At 44.7% G+C, this 26,004-nt stretch overlaps 1 protein-coding gene across 1 annotated transcript in view; it reads right to left on the bottom strand.

The window, feature by feature from the left end:
- The window catches only part of LOC126418783 (transcription termination factor 2), a 307,228-nt gene that overhangs the window by 80,545 nt on the left and 200,679 nt on the right, over nucleotides 1–26,004 (bottom strand). The window contains exons 12-13 of the mRNA XM_050085715.1: nucleotides 24,165–24,373; nucleotides 17,581–17,672 (exon numbers count right to left, since the gene is read on the bottom strand). Of these exons, the coding sequence (XP_049941672.1) occupies nucleotides 17,581–17,672; nucleotides 24,165–24,373 (301 nt within the window). The remainder of the gene's footprint in view (nucleotides 1–17,580; nucleotides 17,673–24,164; nucleotides 24,374–26,004) is intronic.

Genomic DNA, 26,004 nt, shown 5'->3' with positions numbered 1-26,004 from the left:
TCAGAAAGTACATAAATAACTTGCACACAAAATTGTGAAAGCTGAAATTTTCATAAATCTATGGGAATCAAGTCAAATCAAATTTAATTTGTCATGAAAGTTTCATATCAGTGCACGGTCTGCTGTATGAGTGAAAATTTCATTCCCCAGGCTGTGACTAAGCCATGTCTCCGCAATTATCCTTTCTTCCAGGAGTGCTAGCTCTGCAAGGTCTGCCGGAGAGCTTCTGTGAAGTTGGGAAGATAGGAGGCAAGGTACTGGCAAAATTGGAGATGTGAGGACAGATCGTGAGTCGTGCTTGGGTAGTTCAGTTGGTAGAGCACTTGCCCATGAAAGGCAAAGGCCCCGAGTTTGAGTCTCGGTCCGGCACATTATTTTAATATGTTAGGAAGTTTCAAGTCTGTATAAGTTGTATTTTAAATTGTGTATAGTTTAAAGGGAGTAATGAGCTTGTGCTATATAGACACAAGCAAAAGCATTTTGGTTATTACAGTAGACTCAACTATCTGGCCTACGTAATCTCCCAATAACATTTCTCCATGATAAAATGAGGATTTTATTGTGTGTACAGTACTTTTCCACAGCTTTAGCACATGGGCACCAGCTACAATGTTGTGTAGCCTTTTAAAGCATTTTATGTATCACTTATGCTTCTAGCCCATCTGGATTCACAATCAGAAAGTACATTGTTACGACTCAACAAATTGCCAGTACCACTCTTCAACAAATGATACTTACAACCCATCTTCCAGTGTTCACAAACAACAATGAACACAGGTAGAGAGCAGTTATGCTGGCAATCCTGATCTTTGTTTCTTCAGTAGAATATCATACGTCTGAAGTGAATGGATTATTAATTAGTTTTGCACAGTCCTTTTTGTTTCAATTAAGAATCCAAAATGGGTGAGGAAAAAAAAAAAGCTTGCAGTGCTACGGACCAGAAACTGTGTGCAGTAATATGACTGGATTCTGGGCTAGCAGCCAAAACTATTGCTTTGAAGTTAGGAGTAGGAAACTGAGAAGGGCATTTCTGACAAACGGTTACACAACTGCACTGAGAATGGTTTAAATTACAAGATGCTCCCTATGAAAATGCTTGCTTCAACAAAGGAAGCTGTAGCACCCAGATGTTACAAAAGAAATGAATGAGCTACCACATTCTCTTGTAGTAATCCAACTGTCAAACACAAGCTTAAACTTACATTAATACAGAAATCATGAAAACCTAGAGCTTTAAAATGCCTGAAAAATCAGGAATCACGGCCCTTACATAATACTCATCATCAAAATAAAGCATTGATGAATTCAGAAATCTTTAAAACCTGATCCCAAAATGAATTCGTACCAGATGTAGAGAAATATTTGAAAAACAACAGTTTGCCAGGGAAAGTTCTGCTGTTTCTTGATAACGCATCCACATCCTGCCAATGTGAATTCACAGTGGAGATATCAAACCATTTTTACCACCAAATTTGACTGCTCTTTCTCAAATGATGGACCAGAATATTCCTGAACTGATGAATTAGTAGTATTGCTACCATCACCTCAGTTTATTGACACCAGCAACTGCAACTACTACTACTACTACTACTACTACTACTAATAATAATAATAATAATAATAATAATTATTATTATTATTATTATTATGTGGTGGTTCGCCGAAGTGTGGGATGAGATTTCGAGCATATCACTTGTAAGGCACTGAAAGATTCTTTTAGATAATGAAGGTGGGAATTTTAACTTTGAATCCATGTGTGAAACTGAAGTCAAAGATGAGAACGATGCTATCATTTAGTTGCTCAAAAATATACAAGGCCATGAGGATGTCAATGCAGAGGACGTTACAGAATGGATGGCAAATGGTGAAGTTGATAAACAAACTGACAACAATATTGTGGAAATGGTAAGGTATGGGGGTGTAATGCAAGAGGGGGAGGCAAACTTAGATGACAGGAGAAATCTCATCCCACATTTGGAAGAATTGAAAACAAATGAAGCAGCACTACAGTACACCAGGGAGTAGGAGGAAACAACACCAATCCCCTGTTATCATCTGTGGAGGGATACTGTAGCATGGAAGAGGGTGAAAGGAGGGAAACAGTCATCTATGAAAGACTGTCATTTTTTTGCTAGGCATGGCTTTTCGCACGTGTTGTTATATGTCCAAAATTTCCAATTCAGATCATTTTATATTTCCTGTAAGAGTTTTTGAAGTATGCAATTTTTGAACTTATAACTGGCATGTATCATGTGAGAAGTCATAAAAAGTTAATATAACTGGGTTTTGGTAAAAAAGGGTGTTTTGAATTATATGAATAGGGTCAGAAGAGAGAATTTATAGGACTCTGGTCTATTCCACTTGACCTGCCACATTAAGTCAGATAGTTGAGCATCTACTGTATCTGAAAGAGATTTGAGGAAGTGGTGAGATGCTCATGCCAGAATTTTGTGTAAAGAGGTCAGTAGGCCAACATAAGCAAAATGAAAACAGGTCATGGAATGACGTATTCAATGGAGAAATGAGATGTAATGAGGTCAGTAGGCTGGCATAATCCGCTGAGAAATGTAAATGGAGAGGTGATTTGCATTTATTTACCTCATGTCACAAGAAACGATTTTAGAAGTTGGAACTTTGTGGTAAGGTCTTTTGGGACAAAACTGCTTAGCTCATTGGTCCCTAAGCTTACGCACTCCTTACTCTAAGTTAAACAAAGGACAACACACGCACACCCATGCTCAAGGGAGGACTCAAACCTCCGATGGGGAGAGCTGCGCGGACCGTGACAAGATGCCTCAGACCACGCAGCAAACTACTTTAAAACCATGTATAGTTGCTGTAAGGCAATTAAGATGTAGGAATTGACAAACATGGACAAGAATATGTACAGATAAAATGGTTTAAGGAATGCAGTTTATTGAGAAAGGCAAATGTAATAGATAAGGCTTTTGGTAAATTTAATTAAAATGCAAAGTAATTGCTGTCAGAGGAATAACTATCATATTAAACTAACCATACCAGAGAAGGAAAGTTGCTACTCACCATATAGTGGAGATGCTGAGTCGTGATAGGCACAACAAAAAGATTCACACAATTATAGCTTTCGACCATTAAGGCCCTTGTCAGCAGTGCACACACACACACACACACACACACACACACACACACACACACACGTCTGCAGTCTCAGAGAGCTGAAACCACACTGCAAGGAGCAGCGCCAGTGCATGATGGGAGTAGCGACAGGGTGGGGGTAAGGAGGAGGCTGAGGTGGGGAGGGGGAGGGATAGTATTGTGGGAGTGGTGGACAGTGAAATGTTGCAGTTTAGACAGAGGGCAGGAGAGAAGGTGCGGAGGGAAAAGGGGGTAAGTAGCGGAAAGAAGAGAAATAAGAAGAAACTAAAAGACTGGGTGTGGCGTTAAAAAGGCGGCTTTGAAGTGCTGGCATGGGAACATGAAGGGGTCTGGACGGGTGAGGACAGTGACTAACGAAGGTTGAGGCCAGGAGGGTTATGGGAACGTAGGATGTATTGCAGGGAAGTTCTCACCTGTGCAATTCAGAAAAGCTGGTGTTGGTGGGAAGGATCCATATGTCACAGGCTGTGAAGCAAAGATGAGGGATATCATGTTTGGTAGTGTGTTCAGCAACAGAGTGGTCCATTTGTTTCTTGGCCACAGTTTGTTGGTGTCCATTCATGCGGACAGACAGCTTGCTGGTTGTCATGCCTACCAAGAAAGCAGCACAGTGGTTGCAGTTTAGCTTCTAAATCATGTGACTAGTTTCACAGGTAGCCCTGCCTTTGATGGGATAGGTGATGTTAGTGACCGGACTGGAGTAGGTGGTGGTAGGAGGATGTATGGGACATGTCTTGCATCTAGGTCTATTACAGGGGTATGAGCCATGAGGTACAGGATTGGGAGCAGGGGTTGTGTAACGATGGATGAGTATATTGTGTAGGTTTAGTGGACAGCGGAATACCATGGCAGGAGGGGTGGGAAGGATAGTGGGCAGGACGTTTCTCATTTCAGGGGACGGTGAGAGGTAATCGAAACCCTGGCGGAGAATGTAATTCAGTTGCTCCAGTCCCAGATGGTACTGAGTTATGAGGGGAATGCCTCTCTGTGGCTGTAGTGTGTAGGGACTTTGGGAGGTGGTGGGAGACTGGAAAGATAAGGCACGGGAGATTTGTTTCTGTACAAGGACAGGTGGATAATTACTGTCAGTGAAGGCTTCAGTGAGACCCACAGCATATCTTATCTTTCCAGTCTCCCACAACCTCCCAAAGTCCAACACTCCAGCCACAGAGAGGCATTCCCCTCGTAACTCAGTACTATCCGGGACTGGAGCAACTGAATTACATTCTCCGCCATAGTTTCGATTATCTTTCGTCGTGCCCTTTAATGAGAAATGTCCTGCCCACTATCCTTCCCACCCCTCCTACATACACAATATACTTGTCCATCCTTACACAACCCCTGCTCCCAATCCCTTACCTCATGGCTCATACCCCTGTAATAGACCTAGATCCAAGACCTGTCCCATACATCCTCCTACCACCACCTACTCCAGTCCGGTCACTAACATCACCTATCCCATCAAAGGAAGGGCTATCTGTGAAACTTGTCATGTGATTTACAAGCTAAGCTGCAACCACTGTGCTGCATTCTATGTAGGCATGACAACCAACAAGCTGTCTGTCCACATGAACGGCCACCGACAAACTGGCCAAAAAACAAGTGGACCACCCTGTTCCTGAAGACGCTGCTGAAGATGATATCCCTCATCTCAATGACTGCTTCACAGCCTGTGCCATATGGATCCTTCCTACCAACACCAGCTTTTCTGAACTGCGCTGGTGGGAACTTTCCCTGCAATACATCCTACGTTCCCATAACCCTCCTGGCCTCAACCTTCGTTAGTCACTGTCCTCACCCATCCAGCCCCCTCCCTGTTCCCATTCCAGCACTACACAGCCGTCATTTCACCGCCACACCCAGTCTTTTAATTTCTCTTTTTTCCGCTATTTACCCCCTCCCCCCTCCGCACCTTCTCTCCTGCCCTCCGACTAAACTGCAACACTTGACTGTCCGCCACTCCCACCATACTATCCCTCCCGACCCTAGCCTCCTCCTTACCCCGACCCTGTCGCCACCCCCATCATGCACTTGTGCTGCTGCTCACAGTGTGGTTTCAGCTCTCTGAGACTCCAGACATGTGCAAGTTGCATTTGTGTGTGTGTGTGTGTGTGTGTGTGTGTATCTTTTTGTTGTGCCTATCGCAACTCAGCATCTCCGCTATGTGGTGAGTAGCAACTTTCCTTCTGTGGTATTGTTACATTGCATTCTGGATTTTCCATTTTTTTATATTAAACTACCCCATATTTTAATTAAGCCACCCTAAGGTACAAAGTCATTGAAGTTGCACAACTTAATGAGGCAAAGAAATCACTACAGCAATAATATTATGTTAGTGCATAAGTTTGTAGAGCTTCTGTACTGTGTGCTGGTATTCTGGTTGCTATGAGTTTATTTACTGAACGTCATTTTTATTTTTAGTTCAATGTTGCTATTTGAGTATACATACTGTCATTTTGTCATTTGGAGATAGTGAGTGCAGCTGTGGATGTTAGAAAATGGAGTGCCAAGAGGAAAAATCTGAACATTTGTGACATATTCTTCTGTTTGAGTTCAATAGAAGGGTGACAGCAGTGGAGGCAACCAGAAACATTTGGGCAATGTATGGATATAATGCCATTAGACAGAGCGTCGGAAGGAAATGGTTTTCTCATTTTAAGGAGGATGCTTTTGACATTAGTGACATCCCAAATTCAGGATGACCTTCAGGGTTTGATGAAGACCATATAAATGCAACAATCCACAACAGTTGTGCTCATGAACTGGCAAATGTGATGAACTGTGATCATTCCACCATTGTGCAACATTTGTATGCAATAGGAAAGGTTCAGAAATCAGGTGATGGGTACCATATGCTCTAAGTCTTAATCACAAAAATTAGGGGGTGGCCATATGTTCAGCTCTGTTTTCTCGTCATCAACTGGCTCACGAACAACATTGACCATTACTATCTTCTATTGTTACTGGTGACAAAAAAATGATGTCTATACACTAACAAGGGACAAACAGTAAAGGCTTAGGACAAAGCAGCAACTCCCCACATAAAGATCTGCACATACCCACAAAAGATAATGTTATGCATATGGTGGAATGGTGGTGATGAATTCTGCTAGACTGGCAAAAAATACTTTACGGAAGTTGGGTTGAGAGGTCATTTCACACCCACTTTATTCACCTGATACTGTGCCAGTCTCTGTCAAACAACCTTCAAGGAACTTCCTTTCTAGATGAAAATGTCCTCCGAACATGGCTCAACATTTTCTTTGTCTCAAAACCATGTGATTTCTACAGTCGTGCAATCAAAAAGTTATCCCAGCATTGACAGACTGTTGTAAACGGTGGAGGAAAATATATCATTGATGACTAAAGTCTCTGTTATGTGAATCTGTTGCGTTTATTAAAATTATGGAAAAATGCTACAAACTTTTGCACCAACCCAATGATATAATATAAACTAGCCGATACATGCAAAGTAAAATATTGATCTGGACGTAATATTTTGTAAACAGCACAGTTCATGAATGAGCCCCTGCAATAAATAAGAAATCTAAGATGACGATAATATCACTGCCTAATTTGAGACTGATGTTCTGTAAATAATCGACATGAGAAAAGATAAATTATTTTAAATAGAAACATACTTTCAGTTGTCACCTATTATAGTCACGTAAAGTAAGAAGAAAAAAGTAATTAGATTTTAAAATTTACTTTGTCCTCCCTTAGTATATAAAGAGAACAGAAGCTGAAGTTATGTTATGTTCTTCTCAAGGACATGGAGAGCTCCAGTATTTGTAGCCTGCGAGCTGTGTGGAGAAAGCAACAAGAAGAACACCAGCCAGTGACTCCTCCCCTATTTTATATCAGTGGCAACAATCGAAGATATTGATCTTCATTTAATCTTATCTGTACCTTCCGCCTGTGTAAGCTCCACAGTTCGGACGTAAGTTAAGTTCTCCCTGTTTGCTGGTAAATTTATTGTATATAGTCACGCTAATTAATCGACTTTCTTATCTCCTTGTCATGAAAGTAGTTTTCATTGTGTTCTATTAACTTTCAGAGGTCAAATGTGAGGAGTTGGGGGCAGATTGTTAGATGACGACATGACCGAACACTATTTATGTTCTCTCATTAACTCTTTAGTAAACAAAGATACGTCCTCCGACACCACTTTGCTGGTCATTTCCATTACCTTGCATACTCCTGCATAAGAATTGTTCTCAATTGATTGGTAATCATCACTGAACAACATTGTCAACCAGCACACTCATTGGCTTGATACACCTCCACACTCCATTATACTGACGAGGCCAATCTAAGGTAACTAAATATCTGAACAGATATTTGCATCTGTTGGTGCTCCTAAAAAGACAAATTTATGCCGTTGTCTTTGGGACATGCATTCTTGTCACGCTTATTGAACTACACTAAGTTACATATTCTTCGCAACGTTTTGTAATGTAGCTTACTGAGACACTTTTCCTTGAAATATCTCAGTATATGAGAAAGACAAGTTTCAACTGATTCATTAAACAACAGTAGATCTTATTTACTTTTATAGTTCCTGACTCCTCTGAATTACACTTAGAGTGTTGGAACATATCATTTCAGTTTTGAGCACTGATTTGTGGACTGGGGATCACGGACAGCAAGTTTTCCATCGCTTTCTGGCTGCCTACACAAATAAATTTCAGGCTCTTGTAAAAATCATACAAACTTTCAACAAAAAAACCAAACAACAAGTCTCTTTAATTTTACACATGTTGTATCAGAATACTTAGCCAATCACAGTTTGGATTTCAAAAGGGCCACTCTACTGAGTCAACTATTTATACATTTACAGAGCACATATTAAAAGCTTCGAACAATAAAATATCAATATTTGGGATCTTCTGTGACTTATCAAAAGAATTTGATCATTACTGCTCTTGCTTTATATTAATTATCTGCCATTTTAGTCGAGTCAGGAGGCAGAATTTGCCGGTCATAGAACTGGTGCTGTGAAACCAAGCAAAGAATCATCTATAGAGAAAACAGTGAAAGATTTTTTTTGTGAAAGTGAGCCCTGTTCTACAGAAAATGGGCAAGCAGGGAAGACTGAGATCACTGGCAGTACACCCGATTCTGTGAGATGACACAGAAGTACATCTCTTAACAACTCACGTTATAATACAGAAGAATTTTTTAGTACAAATACTTAGTCAACTTGTCACAGAAAGGTACAATGAAAAAGAACACTAGAAGTACTTCAGATTTCAGACAAAGTCATTCTTCAGAAGTAGAAAATTCTCACGCGTCTACACAACAGCTTGCACACAGGGCCACAGTACCCAGGCACTAAAGCTCGACTGCATCTGATGCGAACAACAGTCTAGCCGGGGTAAGGAAGAGGTGTAGGGAGGGATTGGGGGGGGGGGGGGGGGGGGGGGGGGGGGAGACAGAGGGGTATTGGTGGCCAAAGATGACATGCTGGGTTTTGGAGGATGCAGGGACATGAGGACAAATAGGACTGGGCTTGTTGAAGACCTTCTCTCTTCCTCCCTGTTTGTAACAGTTTTTCTCCACTAACTCTATCAATTAGACTCGATACAAAACAAATATTGACCACCACCTTACTCAGCTCACTCCTTCCATCAACCACGATCCATGCCCACTAACTCAAATCAAATCACCCCGTTAACTTTCCAGAATTCACTAACCTTGAACCCTGCCTCACCATCAGTCCCCAAATCCCTAAATAAGGAAACCCACTTCACGTGCAAAGAAAGAACCACAATCCATCACCTAAAAACTGATCCCGACCTTCTAACCCTACCTGCTAAGAAATGCTCTACGACTGTGGTCGTGAACCACAGGGATCACCAAGTGGAGAGACTCCACTAGCTGCCAAACACGTCCACCTACAAGTCCTGCCCCAGTGACCCTATTCGAGAAAACTTCATCTATCACAGACCCTATTCTCTGAGTCTCTCTCTCTCTCCCCCCTCACCCTCACCACTCTTTGAAATTCTTTCATCTACATACTTCCTAAACTTTATAAATCCAACCATCCAGGATAGCCAATTGAGGCAAACTACTACTACTTTGAAGGCACCACACGTGATACAGCAAGGTCATCTGCATGGCACAATCCTATGCTAGTCTATTCATTGGTCATCTAAAGGAATCCTTCCTAATCACCCAAAATTTCAAAACCCTCACCTGGTTCAGTTTCACTGATGACATCTTCATGACATGGACTGAGGGTGAAGATGCCCTACCCACATTCCTCCAGAATCTCTACATCATCTTCCTAATGCAATTAACTTGGTCCTCCTCAATCCAAGAAGCCACCTTTCTCAAAGTCAATCCCCATCTCATGGATGTCTGTCAGTACCATCAGTTCACATCAAACCTACCAACCATCAACACCTTCTTCAATTCAACAGCTGCCGCCCACTCTATACCAAGAAGATGAGCCCATACATCCTAGAAACCCAAAGTCATCGCATCCACAGCGACTAGCAGTCCCTCAGCAAACATGCAAAGAGTCTTACTGAGTCCTTCACAGATTGAAATTACACTCCCAATCTTGTGTAGAGACAGATCTCCCATGACTTGTCTCACCAGTCACTTAACATCCCCCACATACCCACTGTCTGGCCACAAAGATGCATTTCTCTCCTGACTCATTATCAGCCAGGACTGAAGCAACTGGATCACCACCACCACCAGCAACAATCTCTCGTCATCCCCTGAAATGAGGAATATCCTCACCCCTACCACAGTGGTAGTCTGCAACCCACCCAGCCTACACAATATCATTGTCTGTCTCTTCTCCGCCCCTGCTACCAACACCTTGCCTCATTGTTCATATCCTTGCAACAGACCCAGATGCACATCCTCTCGCTACCACGTACTCCAGTAATGGCACCGGCACCTACTACCCCACCAAAGGCATGGCCACATGTGAAAGCGGCTATGTGATCTACCAACTTAGCTGAAACCTTTGTGTCACATTCTATGTGGTCATGATAACTAACAAGCTATCTGCCTTATGAATGGCCACCGCCAAACTGTGGACAACAGATAGCCAGACCAGGCCGCTAGAGCATCTTCTTCAGGGTACACCCTCTAACCCTGGTTGGTCGGAGTACACTCCTGGAAATGGAAAAAAGAACACATTGACACCGGTGTGTCAGACCCACCATACTTGCTCCGGACACTGCGAGAGGGCTGTACAAACAATGATCACACGCACGGCACAGCAGACACACCAGGAACCGCGGTGTTGGCCGTCGAATGACGCTAGCTGCGCAGCATTTGTGCACCGCCGCCATCAGTGTCAGCCACTTTGCCGTGGCATACGGAGCTCCATCGCAGTCTTTAACACTGGTAGTATGCCGCGACAGTGTGGACGTGAACCGTATGTGCAGTTGACGGACTTTGAGCGAGGGCGTATAGTGGGCATGCGGGAGGCCGGGTGGACGTACCGCCGAATTGCTCAACACGTGGGGCGTGAGGTCTCCACAGTACATCGATGTTGTCGCCAGTGGTCGGCGGAAGGTGCACGTGCCCGTCGACCTGGGACCGGACCGCAGCGACGCACGGATGCACGCCAAGACCGTAGGATCCTACGCAGTGCCGTAGGGGACCGCACCGCCACTTCCCAGAAAATTAGGGACACTGTTGCTCCTGGGGTATCGGCGAGGACCATTCGCAACCGTCTCCATGAAGCTGGGCTACGGTCCCGCACACCGTTAGGCCGTCTTCCGCTCACGCCCCAACATCGTGCAGCCCGCCTCCAGTGGTGTCGCGACAGGCGTGAATGGAGGGACGAATGGAGACGTGTCGTCTTCAGCGATGAGAGTCGCTTCTGCCTTGGTGCCAATGATGGTCGTATGCGTGTTTGGCGCCGTGCAGGTGAGCGCCACAATCAGGACTGCATACGACCGAGGCACACAGGGCCAACACCCGGCATCGTGGTGTGGTGAGCGATCTCCTACACTGGCCGTACACCACTGGTGATCGTCGAGGGGACACTGAATAGTGCACGGTACATCCAAACAGTCATCGAACCCATCGTTCTACCATTCCTAGACCGGCAAGGGAACTTGCTGTTCCAACAGGACAATGCACGTCCGCATGTATCCCGTGCCACCCAACGTGCTCTAGAAGGTGTAAGTCAACTACCCTGGCCAGCAAGATCTCCGGATCTGTCCCCCACTGAGCATGTATGGGACTGGATGAAGCGTCGTCTCACGCGGTCTGCACGTCCAGCACGAACGCTGGTCCAACGGAGGCGCCAGGTGGAAATGGCATGGCAAGCCGTTCCACAGGACTACATCCAGCATCTCTACGATCGTCTCCATGGGAGAATAGCAGCCTGCATTGCTGCGAAAGGTGGATATACACTGTACTAGTGCCGACATTGTGCATGCTCTGTTGCCTGTGTATGTGCCTGTGGTTCTGTCAGTGTGATCATGTGATGTATCTGACCCCAGGAATGTGTCAATAAAGTTTCCCCTTCCTGGGACAATGAATTCACGGTGTTCTTATTTCAATTTCCAGGAGTGTATTTGCAGGCTTCCCCTGCATTGCCTCCATATCATCTCTTCGACGAATTGTTTCTTGGTTCTTCACTTTTTGTTGATGTCTTCTCTTTGCCGTTTTCAGATTTTGTCGTCTTCTGTGTTGCCCGCGTGTGCGGACAACGGTGTTGGCCCACGGCGGGTCGACTGCACACCTCCCGGCGCAGGGAGCGCCTCACTGCGGCTGCTGCTTAGCGGCCGCTTGTGTGGCCGTCAGCATGGCCTCTGCAACACACTGCAGCGTGTCGGCAAGGCTTGCCACCTTGTCGATTGCCACAGACAGTGCAGAGATGGCTGCTGCCAGGATGTCTTCATTCGCTGCAGGTGCAGCGTCTCGCCTTGGCGCAGCAGGCTGACGGGCGGTGGCAGTCGTGTTGCCACTGTTGCCTCCGCCCATTGTTGTGGCGTCTTCTTTGCGCATGTGGGGGAAAAAGCCAGACCAGGCTTGCTTCCCTACAACATATCCTTCATTCTCATAACCCCTAGCCTCAACCATCACTAGTCCCTGGCTACCTGTCTATTCCATTCCCTGCTTTTGTACTACACATGCCTTCTATCTTGCCAACGCTCCTACATAGTCCTTTCCTCTTCTCCCCTCTCAGCATAGCTTCCTGCAGCATAGCTTCCCCTGATGCTGCACTTAGCAGCCCTATCCTGTCCTCACCATGATCCTGCATGCTCCTATACACAGCACTAGCAACTCCACCCCTGCCCTGTTGTCGTCCCCTCCATCCCGACAAATGCCTCTTCATTGCCCCCACTACCTACTAACCTAGCCATATTGCTGCTCACATCAGAAACAGGTGCACCCTATCACCTGGGGCTAAGGTTGTGTGTGTGTGTGTGTGTGTGTGTGTGTGTGTGTGTGTGTGTGTGTGTGCGCGTGGGAGAGAGAGAGAGAGAGAGAGAGAGAGAGAGAGAGTGAGGGGTAGTGTGAGAGTGAGGGGTAGTGTGAGAGTGAGGGGTAGTGTGAGAGTGAGGGGGAGTGTGAGAGTGAGTGTGAGAGTGAGGGGGAGTGTGAGAGTGAGGGGGAGTGTGAGAGTGAGGGGGAGTGTGAGAGTGAGGGGGAGTGTGAGAGAGAGAGAGAGAGAGAGAGAGAGAGAGAGGAGAGGGGGGAGATGAGAGAGAGAGGAGAGGTGGGGCAGAGGGGGGGGAGGTGGGGCAGAGGGGGGGGGAGATGGGGCAGAGGGGGGGGGGAGATGGGGCAGAGGGGGGGGATGGGGCAGAGGGGGGGGGAGATGGGGCAGAGGGGGGGGAGATGGGGCAGAGGGGGGAGGGAGATGGGGCAGAGGGGGGAGGGAGATGGGGCAGAGGGGGGGGATGGGGCAGAGGGGGGGGATGGGGCAGAGGGGGGGAGATGGGGCAGAGGGGGGGGGAGATGGGGCAGAGGGGGGGGAGATGGGGCAGAGGGGGGGAGATGGGGCAGAGGGGGGGGAGATGGGGCAGAGGGGGGGGGGGAGATGGGGCAGAGGGGGGGGAGATGGGGCAGAGGGAGGGGGAGATGGGGCAGAGGGGGGGGATGGGGCAGAGGGGGGGGAGATGGGGCAGAGGGGGGGGAGATGGGGCAGAGGGGGGGAGATGGGGCAGAGGGGGGGAGATGGGGCAGAGGGGGGGGAGATGGGGCAGAGGGGGGGGAGATGGGGCAGAGGGGGGGAGATGGGGCAGAGGGGGGGGAGATGGGGCAGAGGGGGGGGAGATGGGGCAGAGGGGGGGGGAGATGGGGCAGAGGGGGGGGGGAGATGGGGCAGAGGGGGGGGGGAGATGGGGCAGAGGGGGGGGGAGATGGGGCAGAGGGGGGGGGGGGAGATGGGGCAGAGGGGGGGGAGATGGGGCAGAGGGGGGGAGATGGGGCAGAGGGGGGGAGATGGGGCAGAGGGGGGGAGATGGGGCAGAGGGGGGGAGATGGGGCAGAGGGGGGGAGATGGGGCAGAGGGGGGGAGATGGGGCAGAGGGGGGGGGAGATGTGGCAGAGGGGGTGGGAGATGGGGCAGAGGAGGGGGGGGAGATGGGGCAGAGGATGGGGGGAGATGGGGCAGAGGAGGGGGGGAGATGGGGCAGAGGAGGGGAGAGATGGGGCAGAGGAGGGGAGAGATGGGGCAGAGGAGGGGAGAGATGGGGCAGAGGAGGGGGGAGATGGGGCAGAGAGGGGGGAGATGGGGCAGAGAGGGGGGAGATGGGGCAGAGGGGGGGAGATGGGGCAGAGGGCGGGAGATGGGGCAGAGGGCGGGAGATGGGGCAGAGGGGGGGGAGATGGGGCAGAGGGGGGGGAGATGGGGCAGAGGGGGGGGAGATGGGGCAGAGGGGGGAGGAGATGGGGCAGAGGGGGGGGAGATGGGGCAGAGGGGGGGGGGAGATGGGGCAGAGGGGGGGGGGAGATTGGGCAGAGGGGGGGGAGATGGGGCAGAGGGGGGGGAGATGGGGCAGAGGGGGGGAGATGGGGCAGAGGGGGGGGAGATGGGGCAGAGGGGGGGGAGATGGGGCAGAGGGGGGGGATGGGGCAGAGGGGGGGGGGGAGATGGGGCAGAGGGGGGGAGATGGGGCAGAGGGGGGGAGATGGGGCAGAGGGGGGGGAGATGGGGCAGAGGGGGGGGGATGGGGCAGAGGGGGGGGAGATGGGGCAGAGGGGGGGAGATGGGGCAGAGGGGGGGGGGAGATGGGGCAGAGGGGGGAGATGGGGCAGAGGGGGGGAGATGGGGCAGAGGGGGGGAGATGGGGCAGAGGGGGGGGGAGATGGGGCAGAGGGGGCGAGATGGGGCAGAGGGGGCGAGATGGGGCAGAGGGGGCGAGATGGGGCAGAGGGGGCGAGATGGGGCAGAGGGGGCGAGATGGGGCAGAGGGGGCGAGATGGGGCAGAGGGGGGGAGATGGGGCAGAGGGGGGGAGATGGGGCAGAGGGGGCGAGATGGGGCAGAGGGGGCGAGATGGGGCAGAGGGGGCGAGATGGGGCAGAGGGGGCGAGATGGGGCAGAGGGGGGGAGATGGGGCAGAGGGGGGGAGATGGGGCAGAGGGGGGAGATGGGGCAGAGGGGGGGAGATGGGGCAGAGGGGGGGAGATGGGGCAGAGGGGGGGAGATGGGGCAGAGGGGGGGAGATGGGGCAGAGGGGGGGAGATGGGGCAGAGGGGGGGAGATGGGGCAGAGGGGGGGAGATGGGGCAGAGGGGGGGAGATTGGGCAGAGGGGGGGAGATTGGGCAGAGGGGGGAGATTGGGCAGAGGGGGGAGATTGGGCAGAGGGGGGAGATTGGGCAGAGGGGGGAGATTGGGCAGAGGGGGGAGATTGGGCAGAGGGGGGAGATTGGGCAGAGGGGGGAGATTGGGCAGAGGGGGGAGATTGGGCAGAGGGGGGAGATTGGGCAGAGGGGGGAGATTGGGCAGAGGGGGGAGATTGGGCAGAGGGGGGAGATTGGGCAGAGGGGGGAGATTGGGCAGAGGGGGGGGAGATTGGGCAGAGGGGGGGGAGATTGGGCAGAGGGGGGGGAGATTGGGCAGAGGGGGGGGAGATTGGGCAGAGGGGGGGGAGATGGGGCAGAGGGGGGGGGAGATGGGGCAGAGGGGGGGAGATTGGGCAGAGGGGGGGAGATTGGGCAGAGGGGGGGAGATTGGGCAGAGGGGGGAGATTGGGCAGAGGGGGGGAGATTGGGCAGAGGGGGGGAGATTGGGCAGAGGGGGGGAGATTGGGCAGAGGGGGGAGATTGGGCAGAGGGGGGAGATGGGGCAGCGGGGGGAGATGGACAGGGAGAGAGGGAGAGGGACAGGGAGAGAGGGAGAGGGAGAGGTACAGGGAGAGGGACAGGGAGAGGGACAGGGAGAGGGACAGGGAGAGGGACAGGGAGAGGGGGAGGGAGAGGGGGAGGGACAGAGGGACAGGGGGAGGGGCAGGGAGAGAGAGGAGGGACAGGGAGAGAGGGAGAGAAATAAAAAAATAATCATTGTTGTCACATCTTATCTTTGAGAACTGCTGATTTTAAGAACATACTGAAGAAATGAATGAAAAATTTAAGAGCTGCTTGGTGATAATGCTCAATTTAATTTTAAAAAGAGTGAAGCTACCAGGGAAGCAATTCTGAACTTTCACTTGATAATGGAAGGCAGGAAAAAGTAAACTACCTTCCAATTTACTGCTATTGTTGAGATATGAAAAGCCTTGCACTGAAATAAGATGTTAGAGATCCTGGAATCAATAAGTTAGGAAGGATTATTTGAATGTCTTTGAGATTTCAGAGTGATTATTGCTAGACTTCTTGTATAAAGAGGCATAATCTTATCCAGTCATTACTTAGTTGCGAGTCTGATTAGTGTTGGTACATATTTGAGAGATCTGTTGTGATGCTGTCTGCAACTGATGACATTGTTACGAAAACATTATAAGAGACACGAATAGGTTTGAATACACACCAGTAAGCTTTTTTTATTAGTTATCACTCCAAGAAATCTTCCTTATAAGCCTTTGCTTTAGTGGTTACTTCTGTAACTATTTTTAACACAGATAACTTATCTGCACTGTATTTGACACATAAAGTTAAGTAATATTTCTGTATATGTGTGGGTCTACTGAAGACGACCCTTTGATCACAACTAAACGATAAATCTTTGCAGCAGCTCTTTGGGGGTTAACAATAACATTATTCCAAGTGTTTAGAAAATGTCAAACATTGCTTCCACACAATACTTTTTCACACACTGACTCCGGCCCCAACAGGCAGTCTTGTGAGACATAGCAACAGAAAAGTTGAGACAAATGTCATACAATTAAATATATCGAGAAAGAACTGGCTTACAGTTCAAAAGCAAAAAAATGTGTATGTTCTGCAATTTTCATTTATTTTGTTAACAATATATATTAATACTATAGAATATCAACAATTTGGGCTTTCCAGCTATAATAATGAAGTTTTTCTATCATGAAGTGACAGAAATGAATGGCTGCTGTGTGTGTCCCAACACATTTTCCTGCTATAGAGTCTAATGCAGTTACTTGTTATGAAATGTCAATGGAAGGGAACAATTGAGGTTTTACCATCTTGAAAACTCACTGTGTAATGCAGCCCTCTGTTACCAAGAAATTGAATGTACTCATTGAAGGAAGTTTGCTTTGCAGTGGCCCTCTGGGTCATATGGACTCAGCCCGCCTTTGTTCAGAGCCATTCCCATTTTTATGAACAGTATCTTAAAGATATTACCTAACAAAACATGTCACTTTGCTGTTGTTTGAATTGGACACACTCTGTCCTTCGAATTGATTAACACTGTTTCAGGTTGCTAAGATCTTTTAAGTTTTGCACTTTCTTAATGAAACTCATTGCCTACACTCATATCTTAATTTCTAGCAAGGGGAGATCAGGCAAGGTGAGTGGATTTTCCTTAGCAGTCCTAAAGTGTATAAGTTGGTGTATAGAGGGTGGGCATCACTGTTGCAGCTCCCTTCAAATGGCAGTTTGTTCCATGACATCCTTATCTTCACCAGGATCCACTTCTCTAAAATGCCCACAAAAGCCTGGCAAAAACAATTGCATTCACAGCTGGTATACATAGTTGTGTTTGACTCTGTCATAGGCATTCTTATAGTACCAAAAGGCAATATCTTACCCATGATTCCTTAGCCAAGTGAAAAAGGTATCTATAAGCACACAAAATGTTGTTACTTCCATTGCACATACCTATGTACAAAACAGATTCTGTAAATTCCAGCCTCAATACAAAAAATAATTTCTCTTCATGTGTCAGAGATCTGAATTACATTTAACCTCTAAATTATTTCGTATGTTCATAATTTTCTATTGCAAGTTGTTCCCTATGGTACAATACTATTATAAAAGCATTTAGTTCACCCCAGAATTACATGGAGACTTTGATGAAAAGATATAAAGAACAATACAAACCCGAGGTGGTGTGCAGAAAAGGTAAGAGAGATCCATTTGAATTTTGCTCTTCTTTTTCAGCTCTCTGGTGCAAAAACTGAGCAAAAAGTGTCCTGGAACAAGATCAATGAAATAATTTCATGTATGAAAATGCAATAGATACTTAAATTTTCTCTTATGAAGTTCTGCAGACAATTCTTCTGAAGGAACATCAGCTGGGTAGATGGAAAATGAGTTTTAATATGATTGCATATTCTCCATCAAAAACTATTACAAAGGGAAATGAAAACTGGTTTCGATTTGTAACATGGCATCCACTTAATGTGTAGGTAAGAACATATGAAAGATACACACTTCTTTTTTCTCTCTCTCTCTCTCTCTCTCTCTCTCTCCTGCAAGGCATTTGTGTTTATTGTACCCTCTATACCTGGAAGATAGAAAGAAGTTGCCTTTCTGCTTGTTCTTTTTCTTCTCTTCTGCAGGGCATCAGTATTTATTGTATCCTTTAGACCTGAAAGACCGAATTGCCTCACTACTTGTTTTACAATTAAATTTTATTTCATCTAATGTTTGATGCTTCCATAGTGGAGTCTAAATTTTGTATTTGCCTAAAGCAGCACAAAAGATACTGAACAGGCGCACTTTGCAAGGAAAACTACATTTACCTCTACACAACTGGAAAATATACAGGGTTATTTATAAGTACTCCTGGGATTTCAATAGGAGACTGTGTGAAAACTACAAGACACAAATAAAAATGACACATATCAGTTGCTAGGACATTTTTCCAAGTTTCAGTTCGCAGTACGAGCTGTGGTGCAGTTGCAGTAGGAGGCAGGTGGGTCACAACATGTAGATATACCATCTGCTCCGTTCTGTCACACTGAATCAATTTGCAGGTAGGCAGCATAATAAACAGATTTCTAAAGTGGCCTGTAGTCAGCAAGCATGCACGTCACATGAAAGTACTAACATTTGTCACATGAACAGTGCTTGTATTAAGCACCTGTAACACGAGTTAAAAACTCTTGAGGGATGGTCTATCCAATTATATGTGTATTTTCTGAATATCTGTACGTCAGAGAGAAGCAGCAACAATAGGCCATACCCAAATATATCCTGAATAAGTAAATATATCAAGATGTGGTTTTTGCTAAGTTATAGTGGACACTTTTCTCGTACACACAAGTAATTTTTAACATTTATTGCAGATGAATTACGACTCTGTCTTTCTTAAACGGAATTATATACCTTTTCTATGGTGTCTGAAAGGAACCTTCAAATAAGAGTTCAGTGACACAATGTGTGGGACTTACTGAAATAGTAACAAAATAACAGCACAGCAAACCACTGTCTCACTGTCCGGAGAAGTCATTCCACAAATGTCTACCCTACTGTAATAACTGTAACCAAACACACACTTCAGGTGTGGTTCACATATTTACATGTGCGTCTGAAATCCAACTTGGGTCACAATATGTAGAAAAATTATCTGCTCTGTACTGTCACACTGAATCAATCTGCAGGTAGGCAACATAATAAACAGATTTCCAAAGTGGCCTGTAATCAGCTAGCATGTTGCCCCATGAAAGTACTGACGTTTGTCACACCATAAACTTTCTCATGGAGTCCTACAGACTTTCACAATGTAAAAACAGCCAAAAAAGTGGGAATCATTTTCATTTATTTAATGTTAGAGAAGTAGGTTAAATGCCTTAAGTCTCCTGATTGTGCAAAGCCTTCACGATCTGCCTTTGGCGTCATTACAGAAATATTTCCAGAAACTCGAAGTTAGAAGAATACAATATGCCAACCAGAGAGAACAGCAACCAACATTCTAACAGTGGTAATACATACTCCACATGTCATTGCTAGGTAGGCTAACTGTGCAAATGGAATCAGCCAAAAATGTACAGTTTACTCCTGATTATTCATGTGGATTATCCGGTTTGAGGATTATGTGTGCATTAATAAATAACACAGGGACCAGAATCACAGGTTGCTGGCAGCTATGTGCAGAGGTGGGCACTAAGCCAGACCAGCAGCAGAAGGCTACTGTGCTGAACTACACCTGAGTGTGCACAGACATTGGCTGCCAACACTCTTGCTCCTACCCATCCAGCAGATATTATCCCAAATACATGTATGAAAATACTGTACCTCAATTATTCATGTTTTTCAATTATTTGTCCATCTTCTCCCCCTACATTACCTCAAATGTTTGGGAGTATACTGTATTCTTTTCATTTCATTCTTTCCACATTTCACTCGGAAACAGTTTCATCACAATGACTTTTAAAACCAATCCTAGTTCTCTGAATAGTGCCTATAAAAACTGCAAAGTTATGCAGCATTTCTACGTAAGAACTGAAAGTTCTTGGTGGAATAACAACAATAGAAAATAAAATATTTCTACTAACTACATAGAGGCGTTGTTGATTGGCAGACAGGCACACTGGAATGGATTGCTTGATATTATTCAGCAGTCTTTTTCAATGTTTCTGCCTCTCACTCAACACCATCTCTATTGGGTGAGTGGCAATATCTCCTTTTAATACTGATATTTCTGCATAAGTAATTGTTTATGGACAAAGTGCTCCCACAAACCAAGGATAAATCAATTTTTGTAATATGCACTAGTGGTTAGCCAAAAAATGCAAGCCAGCTGGGACAAATAGACAAACAATGACATTGGCCTGGCACTGTCTGGTGCAGGCTTTTCAGTAATTGTGTATGTGGTCATTGTGCTGTTGATGGGACTCCATATAGCCACAAGCATCTGTAGTTCTTAACAGATTTGCTGCTACAGTTATTGGACGATACCATACTGCACATAAAGCAACCCAACTAATACCAACATGACAGATATCACAACTATTCTACAGAAATAACTACAGCCATTGCAGCATCTCATTTTCATTTTACTCAGAGAAAGCACTTTCAGTATCTTTGTTTGCCTAAGCACTGACAAGAGGAGTTATGAAGAGTGATAATGTGTTGAATTGTTTGTGTCTATTTGTAATTTTTTTTATTATGTTACATGTTTGTTACTGGCAAAACCAGATATCTCAATGGGCTACACCACCCACCAGCAACAATGAAAGCACAAATCAAGACCCTTCTGTGAAACAGAGAAATCAACTGAGCCATTGTCTTGCAAAGAATAGATTAACTTTTATGCGCACTAACCATTACATCTATCGATGAAAGACCATGCAACGAAGGTGGTGGTTGGGAATGAGAAGAAACACTTGTTTGCTTGCCAAGTTAAGCGAACTATGTGGAACTTATTGTCTACCATCTTGATTGGTGTCTCTGTTAATAGGAAATTCTTATTGCAGAATTGTGGTGATGTAGGTGAACAGTACTGCTTCTACTGCCCCATGTTTGTATGGATAGCTACAGTCTATTTTTTTTAGTGTAATTTATACTGTTAGAAATTTCGGGTAGATCAGACACACTGTGCCTGAAGTGGCAGAGAAACATTCTTCTTGTCTGGTACAGGTAAAATATGGTGGCTTGAACTAGAGATTAATTTTTTATCATTCCATTGTAAGCAAATAATGTCAGACAGTGCAATTAAATTTGTCCGGGGTTTAGAATGCATTGACAGGTAGCCTGACTGATAATGTTGAGATTTAAAAGAAATGCTGGTAATGGAAAAGACTACACCCAGTTACGATCACTTGCCTGAATTAAAAGTGAGGAAAAAGATTTAAACTGAAAGCAAATATTAGTTTCAGTCTTCTTTTCTTATAAAAATAAATAAATAAATAAGCCAGTAAATGTTTTTCCATTCATCTGTCATAAATACTGTGATACCATTAGTATTGCAAAGGAAAAATTCTCAAAAATAATAAGTTTTCTACCACCACACACTGCATTAGTTTTGCGTTTAGCATTTTTCAGTGATTATCTTTTTATTAGTCAGATCCATTTAATGCACACACAGTGTGTTCATACTCAGAAATTAATTTCACACTACAGGAACAGTTTGGCAACATCATCACTAGGTTGTTAAACTCGAAAAAAACAGAAACAATTGGCAATACTGGTGCAGATAACAATAATCTTTTTCCCTTCTTCTAATATCAAAAAATGAACAAGGTATTTATAAACTACTATAATTAATTATGCTACATCACGAAATACCAATAGTGATTCATTAGCTTCTATTCTAATCGTAGTCACAAACCTGCCAATGTAAAATACAGTTACAGTACCAATAACAATGTCACTCCTCAAACCTGTATTTCTTATTGATTTAAACCTGTTGTTATAGTGATCATGGCATTTTGGGTAACGAGAGACAGGACCCAGTAATCTTCGTAACAGAACTTCCAGAGAGATCATCCCGGAATCAGGTAGTGGCCTCCATGTTCACCAGTATTAACAGCTCTGGACTTTTATCGATGGGGAAAACTACAACAATAGGGATACATGGAAAACGTGACAAGTCCTAAAAATATGAAATGCTGTACGCGATGGGTCTGTGCTGCAATAAGTCAAAATGAAATTCAACATGCACTATCATGTGTCTGGAATTACTTTATAGCATCATGTGCCAAAGGTAACACTTGAGCGTAATATATAAACCAAAATAATGAATACGTGAACTATAATTGAGTTATGTGATTGCTTAGCGTAGATGTTTGTGGAATCTCTCTTTCCTGGTGAGGGAGCAGTGATTGTGGCACCTACATCTTGTTACTATTTGATTAAGTCTCACAAGTTATGTCTCTTCGAGTCCTCTTCAATGGCTCAATCCAATTCTACATTAAAAAAAACAAAAAAAAAAAAAAAAAAAATATAACTCCACTAACTGAATTTTCTGTTGGTGCTTGGTGGAACATGATAATAATACTAAAAAGGAAAACTCTTATTAATGTTCTGCAAAATTATATTTATTTGGTAATGAACCAGCTTGTGGCTTCTCAGGCCATCGACAAGTAACAACTGAATCTTCTGTAACCAATCTTTGCTGACAATCTTTTAGTAGAAAACCATCCATATGATGTAGAATGTGAAGTTTACCATTCTGTCAAAAAAAGCAGAGAAATGGCCTTACTGGAAGCAATGGAAATCAACAAAACATGGCACAGAATGACAGCCTACTATTAAACAATCCGAATCAATTTCAATTTTCCCCTTGTCAAATTAAGTTTTTGTTACAAATACTATAATCAAACTGTACTTTAACTTCATTTCTCATGATTTGTTACATGTATCTCAACGTAAAAACTTTGTTTACCTTCTTTTTAGTTAATGTAATTACTGTAATATTTTCCTATGTAAACCATTTGTCACTTTTGTATCATCTATATAAATAACACCTGTGGAAGTCACAAATCATGTTTATCTGTGTTTGAGACATTATGTTGTCATCTGAAGATGGCCTGAGAAGGTGAAAGTTGGTTCATGACTAACTAAATGTAATTTTGCAGAACATTAGAAACTTTTCTCTATTTTAATATTTACAGTTCCAATTTAAAATAAAGTTGGTGCCATAATTTGGTAGCTATACACACAAAAAGTTACTTCCATGCATCAGAAACATCTCCACATTGCCTCAATATATTTGCTCACTTGGAATTCAGGGTGTCCCATTAATCTTGACCACCCCCAAATAACTTTTTGTACAAAAACAAAACAAAAACTGTATCAAGCAAATGTTGTTTAGCTATGAGGGGGACTGTAATTAGCACAACTGCCTTTCTTGTAACTTTGTTCATTACAAAAATATGAAAAGCAGTACATATTTTTTTAAATATCACCTGATGTTTTTGATTCAATAGTCTATTTCCTCTCATCGAGACCTGTTCAAACAGTTATAATTTACCATTCACATAAAGCAAAAAGGTACTCCGTCATCAGGCCACAAGTGACCCATCGGGACCATCCGACTGCCGTGTCATCCTCAGCTGAGGATGCGCGGATAGGAGGGGCGTGTTGTCAGCACACCGCACTCTTGGTTTTCTTTGACCAGGACCCGCTACTATTCGGTCGGGTAGCTCCTCAATTGGCATCAAGAGGCTGAGTGCATCCCGAAAAATGGCAACAGCACAAGTGCTGGCCATGCCCGACATCGCTTAACTTCGGTGATCTGACGGGAACCGGTGTATCCACTGCGGCAAGGCCGTTGTCACCATTCACATAAACATGACATTATTAAAAACATCACACAAAATTTACTTTGACTCTCCTGAACTAGCATACAGTGCAGATACCCATGGTAACGTAACTCGTCCAATTGCTGGAGCTGACACGAAACAAATGAAACACACAAAAAGTACCATCTCCAGGTGACAGTTTATATGAGAACAATGTACATCAAATAATAACAGTACTACAGTACTGTAATATAAAAGACTGGCGAAAAAGGTACTATTTTTAAATTAGTAACAGAAAATGTGACTGGAGGAGGAGGGGATTTACATTTTGCTCCTAAAGCGTGTATCACCATTCTGTGTCTTAAAATAAACTTAGTTTTAAAAAATTGTGTTTGGAGATGTGCTAACACTATTTCTAAGTGCAACCACATTGCTAAATTCCTTCCTAATTCTTCCATCACATCTATACAAATAGAAAACATGACAATAACTCACTTTGAGTAGTTCAGAACAGTTTCATAAACTGCAAATTCCTCTTCACTGAGTTTCACTGTTATGATGTGAACATTTTTCTCTGGAAGACACTGCAGTGAACCCACCCTCTGCAGTTGATCCTTTGTCCGGCGCAGCATTATGGCATTCATGATTGCATTTAGCCTATGCAAGCCAGATGCGTTTTTGTTGTCAACCCAACGGCGCCACACCTACAATTAAATTTTCTTGTTCATGACACAGATATTAAGAGTTTACATGTTTCCAGTTCCTCTCTGACACTAACACGGTCGAAATATAGAAGACTTTGCAGAACACAAATAGGTTTCACAAAATAGAAAAATGATACTGTCATAGGGAAACTGTACAAAACAAAATGCAATCACCACTCTAAAATATCATATCAACCCAACACTCTTCTACAAGCAACTGAAATTAACTTTCTTCTCACAGAGAGGCCTGCACAACAGGCAACAGGGCATTGCTTCAAATAATACTTGTTTTAGATACGGTGCATCAACTACAAAATTATGGAAAATGTGAAAGGAGGAGGAGGAGGAGGAGGAGGAGGAGGAGGAAGAAGAAGAAGAAGAAAACCATAAAATGTGCAAAAAATTAACCAACTGTGATAACTTTAACAAAATGTAAGCTGAATTCAGAAAGAATACAGATTGAACCCAGATTAAAATACTATACCTCTCCTCATTATCAACCTTCAGATGTGAAAGAGTATTTACTGGGGGATTCAAGAAATTAAGACACTCAGCATATGTACTGAACATTTCTGTTAACTTAAAAATTGTGCGGTGGGCTAAGACTTGAACACAACCTATGCCTTTCATATGACTTCTCATCCCTCCTCTCCTCTCAAGCCTTTCAAGTGCAGGACTGTCAATTAAATCATCCCTGCATATTACATGTACTGATTTAAAGTTTATCACTAGTTTCTCTCAATACCTTCCACATTTTTTATTCAGCACATGAAGTATGCACACATGGCTCAGTTTTATTGTCAGGAAAGTCACTGGCCTGGCTTCAAAACACAGTTGGAAACATTGTTTTAACTTGTCATAAGTGTTTCATGCCGTGTATTAGTCTGCCAAAGAATGAGAAACATTTAATCGCAGAATAACAATGCTTGCTGACTGGGTAATGTGTCTATTTTGTTGAAGAAAGAAGATCACAACTTGAGGATCAGTGATGGGCACATTGATTCACAAGAAGCTAGATCAAGGCAAGATATAGTAAGAGCTACTAACTAGTTTACCTAAACCTTGCCTAAGATCACCAAGCAGATTTTGTGGTCTGCTGTAAGAATTTAAAAAAAAAATTTATATATATATATATATATAATGGAAGGAAACATTCCACGTGGGAAAAATTATATATAAAAAACAAAGATGAGGTGACTTACCAAACAAAAGCGCTGGCAGGTCGATAGACACACAAACAAACACAAACATACACACAAAATTCAAGCTTTCGCAACAAACTGTTGCCTCATCAGGAAAGAGGGAAGGAGAGGGGAAGACGAAAGGAAGTGGGTTTTAAGGGAGAGGGTAAGGAGTCATTCCAATCCCGGGAGCGGAAAGACTTACCTTAGGGGGAAAAAAAGGACAGGTATACACTCGCACACACGCACATATCCATCCACACATACAGACACAAGCAGACATATTTAAAGACAAAGAGTTTGGGCAGAGATGTCAGTCGAGGCAGAAGTGTAGAGGCAAAGAAGTTGTTGAAAGACAGGTGAGGTATGAGTGGCGGCAACTTGAAATTAGCGGAGATTGAGGCCTGGCGGATGACGAGAAGAGAGGATATACTGAAGGGCAAGTTCCCA

Source organism: Schistocerca serialis, chromosome 9 (genome assembly GCF_023864345.2).
Source record: "Schistocerca serialis cubense isolate TAMUIC-IGC-003099 chromosome 9, iqSchSeri2.2, whole genome shotgun sequence".
Taxonomy (NCBI): Eukaryota; Metazoa; Arthropoda; class Insecta; order Orthoptera; family Acrididae; genus Schistocerca; species Schistocerca serialis.
This window is presented reverse-complemented; position numbering and strand designations above follow the sequence as displayed.